Here is a 9276-nt window from a genome sequence, read left to right as displayed (position 1 = left end):
TGTATTAATTTATAAATAATTTCTTAAATAAGCAAAAATTAAATAAATATATAATATATACAACAAACAAAAATATGTATATTTTTGCTAATGTTTGTACTCCCAGTCAATTGTGCGTGAGGGAGTGTCGGATCCTTTTGGTGTTTGTCTTAGAGGCCGGCCCCATACCATGGAGACCAACGATGCACGTTCGCTTGCGAGGGAGCTTGTTAGACGGTGCCCTTAGGCTTGTTCCGTCCCCATATAGCCGATGATTAATTCGGCCCACAATCATCCCCTCGTGCGAAATTCACCATGTCGGCTCACCTTGTTGGACAGAGGTGTGGGGGGTACCCCCTCCTAGACCCTCGTTGTCGCAGGCAAGGGACTGGATATCGGGGTAAAGGTACACGGACCATCCCCTAGTTGCGAGACCCAACTCAGATGGTGGTGTGTCTAGACTATAGGGATGGCCTCTTATGAACATGTTATCACCTTACCCAAGTGGGAACTTCCAACTCAAGAATTCTAAGACATGTATGACATTGTAGTAGCACATGCTGAATAGAATTACTCCTTAGATTGCTCAAAACTAGCGATGGTTTCCTTCAACCCCTTGCTCAACGGCTCTACTCCAACTACCTCAAAAAAATTCCTGAATTTCAGTCTCATACTCCCACCAGCTTCTGGCAATTGGTTTTCTTCATACTTCGCGCGCTTTTAGCAAGAGTACTTCAAGCATGCCCTCCCAGTTGTGGGATAAGCGAAAGAGGAAAGTCAAGTTTGCCCCACAAAGATGAAGAGAGATATTCGGTCATATTGTGAGTTGCTGTTCTCGACTGCTGGGATATTTCTCTATGGCAAAAGTTGGGTCTTAAGACGGCAATCCAAAGGCTCCAGATTTCAAGCCTAATATTACCCATGACTCGATATCGATAGTGAGCGGGTCTCGGGTACAGGTGAACACATAAGAGGCTCAATACTGCGACAGACATTGATTAGGATGCTGAGCCTAGACAAGGCACTTATTTCTTTGGAACGAACCCCGGAGCTTCCCTCGTTTGGGAACGTCATATCCATCTTGCATGAAAGCAGAAAAGTGAAGAATCTAGCGTATGCCAAGCGCTTACATGCCTACATCTGCAAAAGTGGGCTGGAATCACATAGATCTCTCGGTAATTACCTTGTCCCAATGTTGGTAGACACTGGAAGCATACGCGATGCACTGCGGGTTTTCAACACGCTCGTTGATCCCAACGAGTATTCTTGGACTTCGCTTATCACAGGTTACATTGAATGTGGGGAATTACAACGTGCCGTCAGCCTGTACCAGAAAATGCAAGACTATTGTGTAAGTCCTAGCAAGTACACGTTCTTGGCCCTTTTGAAGGCTTGTGCCAGGCTGAAAGATGGGGAAAGAGGCCAAGGAATACACGCAGAGATTGCCAGAAAGGAGTTGGAAAGAGATCCTTATCTTGGCAATATCTTGGTTGATATGTATGCCAAATGTGGCTTGCTTGCAAAAGCACTAGAAGTGTTTGAAAGCCTTCCTGTTCAAGATGCTGTCTCGTGGACTGCACTAATTGCAGGATATGCCCAACATGGGCTTGGTGAGGAGGCGCTGAATTGTTTTCAACAAATGAGACTGGAAGGGGTGTCTCCAGATGCTTTTACGTTTGTTTGCAGCTTGAAGGCTTGTGGCAGTTTAAGAGCCATAGACAAGGGCCAAGAAATACATGAAGAGATTGCCAGAAAGGGGTTGGAAAGAGATTCTTTTGTTGGCAACACGTTGCTTGATATGTATGCCAAATGTGGCTCCCTTGCTATAGCACAGGAAGCATTCAACAAGCTTCCAGTTCGTGACATAGTCTCATGGAATGCACTACTAGCAGGATATGCTGAATATGGGACTGGTGAGGAAGCCCTGATCTGTTTCCAACAGATGCAGCTAGAGGGTGTGTCTCTGGATGCTGTCACACTTGTTTGTGGTTTGAAAGCTTGTGGTAGCTTAGGAAGCATAGACAAGGGCCGAGAAATACATACAGAGATTGCCAGGAAGGGCTTGGAAAGTGATCCTTTTCTTTTGAGCACCTTGGTTGATATGTATGCTAAATGTGGCTCGCTTGCAAGAGCACAGGTAATGTTTGACAAACTTCCTGTGCGAGATGTAGTCTCATGGACTGCACTTATGGTGGGATATGCCGAACATGGGCTTGGTGAGGAAGCGTTGAACTGTTTCGAACAGATGCAATTGGAGGGTGTGTCTCCGAATGTTGTCACGTTTGTTTGCAGCTTGAAGGCTTGTAGCAGCATTGGAGCCATAGACAAGGGCCACGAAATACATGCAGAGATTTGTAGAAAGGGGTTGGAAAGAGATCCTTTTGTTGGAAACACCTTGGTCGATATGTATGCCAAATGTGGGTCACTCGCAAAAGCACAGGAAGTGTTTGACAAGCTTCCAGTTCGAGATGTAGTCTCATGGAACGCACTAATTGCAGGATATGCTGAATGCAGGACTGCTGAGGAAGCACTGAACTGTTTCGAACAGATGCAACTGGAGGGTGTGTCTCCTGTTGCTGGCACGTTTGTTTGCATCCTTAAAGCTTGTGGCAGTGTAGGAGCTATAGACAAAGGACAAGAAATACATGCAGAGATTGCGAGGATGGGTTTGGATAATGATCCTTTTCTTGGCAGCACATTGATCGATATGTATGCAAAATGTGGCTTGCTTGCAAGAGCACGGGAAGTGTTTCACAAGCTTCCAATTCAAGACGTAGTCTCCTGGAATGCACTTATAGCAGGATACGCCGAACACGGGACTGGCAAGGAGACACTGAACTGTTTCCAACAGATGCAATTGGAGGGTTTATCTCCGGACACTGTCACGTTAATTTGCATCTTGAAGGCTTCTGGCAGCATACAAGCCATAGACAAGGGCCAAGAAATACATGCTGAGATTGTCAGAAAAGGGTTGGAAAGGGATCCTTTTGTTGGCAACACCATCGTCGATATGTATGCCAAATGCGGCTTGTTTGCGAGAGCACGACAAGTGCTCGACAAGCTTCCTGTTCGAGATGTAGTCTCTTGGACTGCATTAATTGCAGGATATTCTGAAAATGGGTTTGGTGAGGAAGCCCTGAATTGTTTCCAACAGATGCAACTGGAGGGTGTGTCTCCAGATGCAGTTTTGTGGAATGCACTAATTGCAGGATATGCCCAGCTAGGTGAAAGTGAAATTGTTTTTCATATGCTGGAGGGAATGAGAGGAAAAGGCTTAAAGCCAGACGGTTTCACATTCCTTAGTGTTCTTACTGTATGCAGCCATGTGGGTCTAGTGGATAAGGGCCAGAAGTACTTTGAGCTCATGGAAAAAGATTACGGCATCACACCAAGTATTGAGCACCATACTTCCATCATTGATCTCCTTGGCCGCGCAGGCCAATTAGACGATGCAGTAGCATTGGTGGAGAGTATGCCTTTCGAACCTGATCTTGCAGTGTGGCGTACTGTATTGAGTGCTTGTTGGAAGGGGGGTAATGTGGAGCTTGGAAGACATGGCTTTGAGCATGCAGTGCGATTGGATGAAGAGGATGCTGCAGCTCATGTCTTGATGTCTAACATCTATGCAGATGCATGCATATAGAAGGACAAGAAGAACGTTGAGGCAATGAGAGTGACAGAACACGCATGGAAAGAGACAGGACAGAGGTCGACTGAAGTTGACGGATTTGTACATACCGTAGTGGTGGGGGATACAAGACATTCTCCAGACAAATACATATATATGCAAAGATGAAGACCTTTACCTCAAAATACAAAAGGCAGGGCATGTACCGGATTTTGCATCGTATGCCATGGGACACATCCAAATATGCAAAATTTGGGTTATGTGGGCACAACCAGAGGATTGTTGTGTGTTTCCTAGTCCATACACCCAAGGGACACCTGTCAGTACTCTCAAAAATCTCAGTGCTTGTGACAACTGACATGTGGCCATGACACGTATATCAAAGATAGAGCAGCATGATATTCTTGAAGAGAGGAAAACCACGTTCATGTCTTCAACGAAGGAAAGCATACTTGTGGGGAATATTAGTCATATTGTGCATCCACATTAGCCAGTTTTCCTGTGATTTGCAGGCCAATCAGACGGTGAAGTGGCGATGGTATAAAAAATGCCTTTCCAACTCCTCATCTTGTACTGTGGAATATTGTGTTCGGTGCCTCTCAGAAGTGGGGTATTTCGAAGCTTGGAAGATAGGGCTTGAACATGCCGTCCAAGTGGATGAAAAGGATGCCACAGCTTATGTCTTGATGTCTAACGTCCATGCAGCTGCCTGCATGCAGGAGGACAAGAAGGTTGAGGCAATGAGAGAAGTTGCATGGAAGGGGCCAGGACACAGTCGGAGTGAAGTTAATGGACCCATGCATACCTTTGTGGTGGAAGATACAGTGATATTCCCAAAGCAAAGATGTATATACAAAGCTAGAAGGTATTTACCTCAAAATACGGGAGGGAGGGTACCTTTTGCTTCAGGCCTCCTAGATGTATCTAGAAGTACACCTCCTCAGGGAGGCTGTCTAGGTTATCCACAATCAATCGCACATTTGGGACTCCCATCATCACGGAGTACTGATGCTGCTGTGACCAGGTTCTGAAGCACAATGTCAAAATAATCTCAGATAAGAGGATAAAATGAATCTGTACTCCTTGGGGAAGCCTGGGAAGCTGAGCGTAATAGAGTACCTCAGTACATGATGCATCATCTCCATGTCATCCAATATGAAACCGTTACCAAGAGATGAAGTTCCTGAGAAGACACTTGTTTTTAATCATAGAGGCAAATGACATTGCATTGTTGCTTAAGGGAGAGAAGAGACAATTCCTGTTGTATCTAGTGTTTGAGTTGGAAAATTAATGAAGTCTTCAATTTGTGCTCATATGATTTATGTCAAGGAAAAGGAACATGAATGAATCCTCCAGATCAAGAAAAATTTCAGTTCTTAGATGCTTTTCAAGATTGTTTTTCAGATTTGTTGTCAGGAAAGCTACCACCAGAGTGGCCAGAGGATCATGTTATTGACCTCATTCCAGGCTTATTCCAGGATGTTAGCCCCCAAATCGTCCACTGGACTGAGGTACACCGGGCTCTGCTCCACAGTGCTGAGTAGCTAAGCTAAATCAGAAAAGCAATCCTCTTGTATATGGTGAAATCTTGAACATGTCATCTTCAAAGCTAAACTTGCTTGGACATAATTTTGAACTTGTCGTGTGGGAGTGGATGCGGTCCACCACTCCTCTATCCTGAAGGGGAGTATAGCCTTTTGCACCTAGTGCTTGTCCTTTGGGGAGAGGGAGATCAGATGGCTGCGCTGCCATGTGAGCCCCTTTGACTGGCCCTAAAGGTCCCCTTTTGGATCACTATCCCCTTCGTCAAACACGAATCACCACATGTGTAACACAAACTAACATAGAGGGCTGCTCTCATGCTAGTAGTCACTTGGCCACAAGTCCTAGTGCTTCCATCAGGTTCTTCTTTCTGAATTCTCAGGTGTGGTCTTTTTGTGTCATTTCTTTTTTAACCTCTCTCTCAAATTCCACCACCTAGCCCAATACTTGTCATTTGGATTCTCCTTATGGTGCCATGTGTCCTTAAGTGGACCCTTCGAGTAAATCCCTCTCAGGAGCTTTCCATTTGCATCTTTTCATTAATGCCTAGGCCTAGGAATGCCCGTAGACCCTCCCCTTTAATCTCACTAATGCAAGATACCATGGTTATAATTGATCTAATATTTCTTTCCCTTAGAATGGTTTATGTCCTCGAAAGCAAAAGTGGGAAACTTGCTCTAGAGATTGCTCACCTTTTCCTAAGTTGAATTGTCCTCAGATGTATCTTTACTTTAACAAGACATTCTTGATATATATTATGTCTTGTTCTTTATTCTTGTCTATCTAGACTCTTTTCTAGCTCATGCAATCAAGATGTAGGTTCAATGTGTTCAATGAGGACTTCATCTCCTATGAGACGATCATTAGCTCCTAGTTTCCTTGGAGTCTATGTACAATGTAGGTTCAATGAGTTCAACGAGGATTTCGTCTCCTATGAGACGATCATCATCTCCTAGTCTCCTTTTGACTTACATAAAAGTTGATGTACTCCACTTCCTTCTGGTAGAGCTAATTTGTAAGCAAGCTTTCCAAGTCTCTGAAGTATTGGGAATGGTCCACAATACCAAGAAACAACTTTGAACATTTATCCATTTAATATTCTAGCACCTTTAGACGAGCGTCCTCTTTTCTTTGAATTTGATCTTTCTACGGTGTGGATTTACATAACTTCTTGCTCTATCTTGAGCCCTGTTAATGCTATCCTTGGCATTTCATGCGTACATTCAAGAAATTCTTTAGCTGCCTTGACCTTTTCTGTCTCGAGTCCCACTCCAATTGGAGCTCTGCCTCTCCTCTGTTGGTTGAAGCTACATGACGTTAAATTGGTTTGGACAAAGGAGATCAACACCACTATAGAGGTCAACTAGGTTATCCACTATGACCAACTCTATTTGGTCTCTACATCAACAAGCTTGAGACCTTCACTGCTAGGAGACTAGAAGGGGTGGGATCATCTCTTCCTAGCTCCTTGATTTCGATTCTCATCTATGCAAAACTGTGGTCTTACCATCCTTTTCAGTTGAGGGCCTCCAGCGACACCTAAATGCATCCCACACCTTCTACAAGACACATGATCTAAAAGCTAATGTTTGGTAAAACCAAGGTCATGATCTTCAACATATCTAAGGAAGTCATGCATAGAGGGCAATTCGCCCTTGATGGGTTACCTGTGGAGATTGTCGCACCCTATAAATACGAGGGAGTTCTTTTCTTAAGCCAATTTCCATGATGATGCCAATGATGCAAGCCGACTAAGTAGGGTATATGTCGCAATTGCCAAGGTTCAATGTGATTGTGCTTACACTCTCACTTTTCAATGCCAAGACCAAGTCTCTTTTCCATCATTCTTTGCTCTACCTAGTGGGTATCTATGATAGCCCATGCAAGAGTCTTGATCTATTCAAGGTGGATTGGGCTCAAGTGGCACAAATGATCTGCAGTAAGCTATTCGTGCATTAATTCACCCATCTAGCCTTTTTTCATTTAAGCTCTAGCTGATTCCAAATCCATTTGATACTTCGATCAATTATAATCTCAAATTGAGCAGCACCGTATATGCCTCCATTTCTTTAGTTCATAAGCTCTAGCATACATTTCCTTCTCTTATGTCGAGTAGTTTTCATGGAGCGCAGGCTAACTTCTTACTTTTAAAAGCTAGTGGTCAACCACTTTGTAGAAGCACCACTCCAACAACAAAATCACTAGCATTGCTTCAACCACGAATGGTCACATTGGGATCCAGTACCTCTAAGACATGGGCTACAACTATAGCTACGTTTAGTTTTTCAAAACTCTTCCCTTGAGGTCCATCCTAGATGAAGGTGGTTCCCTTCCCCTTAGGTTGATTCGTCATTGGAATAGCTATTTTAGCACATTCTTGAATGAATCTGTATAAAATCCAAACAAATATAAGAATATGTGTAATTCCTCTAAATTTATCGGATGTGTCCATTCTAGTATGTCCCTTACCTCCATACAAATCCCTTCTTGGATATAGTATGTCCCAAGTAGGGTACTCCTTTTGCAAAGAATTCATGCTTCGATTCCTTATCAAAAGGAGAGCGACCTCCAAGCAATCGGAATACTTTTCTCAAATATTCCATATGCTTTCTTCTTGTTTTACTATAGGCAAGGATATGATCTCAAGAATACTACCACTCTCTCTCCAAATTGCTTTGTGTCACAAGATGTGATATCTGGATCTATGTGTTTGAGACATCAATGACTCTTGAGCTCGAAGTGTTACTAATATTTCTCGACAAATCCACCCACAAAGACATTCATTCTTGCTTAGCTATGAGTGCTTGTTCACCACTTTTACTTGTCTCAAAAGTGGTCTCAATGATGTCTTTAATGAACACACATTAAGAATTGTAGGTTTTGTTTTTAAAGACCTTCATTTTTTCTTATATGAGCTTGGGCATTTCATGTTTCTTTCTCTTCTCATAAGCATGAGCCATCTAATGTCTTGTATTGCAACTACAAATAGTGATGAGGTATACACGCAGGCGCACGCGCGCGCACACACACATTTTTTTAAATTAAAAAAAGTGGAATCACACACACACACACACCATATTCAAGCATGGTGTACTTCTAACCTTTGTTTTTGAATTCAAGAGAATTCTCTCTTTGAATACAAATATCTAGAGCCGAAGTCTCAACACATGTAAAGAATTTACATGTCTCCAAGATAGATTCCCAAAATATGAATCATGAAAGTTTTTTTTGTAAAGAGATTCTATCATTTTTTGAATGTGAAACAAGTAGACCTTGTAGCATTTTCTTTTCAATCTCCAAGAACATCTCAACAACACTTGCTTTGCAGAACCCATATGTATATCATTAGCTTCTTAGGGCTTGTGACCACAAAGGTTAGGAAAATCTAACTTTAAAACCCTTTGTATAATTATCAAAAAGTGTGCTCAAGGAATTCCCAAGTAGGAAAAGGATGGCGATTCAAGCAAGGAAAGATGTAGGAAACTGAGTTATAGGCAAAATGCAAGTATAGGAACTTGCAGCATATTGTTTGCTTAGGCCAATGTAGCAAGGAAGCAATATATACTAGCCATTAAAGTCTATGAGTATGGGGGCATATGATTTGAAATATGTTGCACAAGCGAGAGAACTATGATCAAAAAATTCTAAAGGGGTACAACTAGCTTGAAGGAATATGAGGATGTGGATGGTCTCAGAAGTTAATCACATTTCAACAATATGTGGGTTGGGTTGCTCTCATTGGCATGGTCCTCAAAGGCCATGGGGTTTTTTCCTTGCTATGGATGGTGAATAGTTGATGTAGAGCACAAGCAAAAGTGCAGATGTTTGATGGACCACATAGTGGGAAATAAAATAGCATAAGAATAAGTGACATTTTCAAACAAGAATAATTATGTCCAAAGTGAATCTCACTTGAGTAGGCATATTTCTTCAAACATGGCAGTGTCTATGTTAGCAAGGACTTGTAAGTGGGATCTTAATTATTACAATCTTCTTGTCCTCCCCTTGTAAGTAGGGTTTGAGAAAGTACCATCATGTGCGTATTTGTAGTGTCTCTATAAATATCATGACACCCTTCAAAACTTGAAGGCATCAAACACAATATGCCAACGTTCAAGTCCTTGTTT

General features: G+C 42.6%; 1 protein-coding gene across 1 annotated transcript; it reads left to right on the top strand.

Annotated features, from left to right (window-relative positions):
- Positions 1-524: 524 nt before the first annotated feature.
- LOC147896890 (pentatricopeptide repeat-containing protein At4g13650-like) lies at positions 525-4908 on the top strand. Its single transcript, XM_087381117.1, has 2 exons — positions 525-3968; positions 4018-4908. Exon 1 carries the CDS (start codon positions 983-985, stop codon positions 3620-3622), a length of 2640 nt encoding a protein of 879 aa, XP_087237243.1. The 5' UTR covers positions 525-982; the 3' UTR covers positions 3623-3968; positions 4018-4908.
- Positions 4909-9276: the final 4368 nt, after the last annotated feature.

Source organism: Dipteris shenzhenensis, chromosome 11 (genome assembly GCF_047967505.1).
Source record: "Dipteris shenzhenensis isolate YYH24624 ecotype China chromosome 11, Dip_SZ_1.0, whole genome shotgun sequence".
In the NCBI taxonomy this organism is placed as follows: domain Eukaryota; kingdom Viridiplantae; phylum Streptophyta; class Polypodiopsida; order Gleicheniales; family Dipteridaceae; genus Dipteris; species Dipteris shenzhenensis.
The sequence above is the reverse complement of the archived record's forward strand: the minus strand, read 5'-3'. Positions and strand labels throughout refer to the sequence as shown.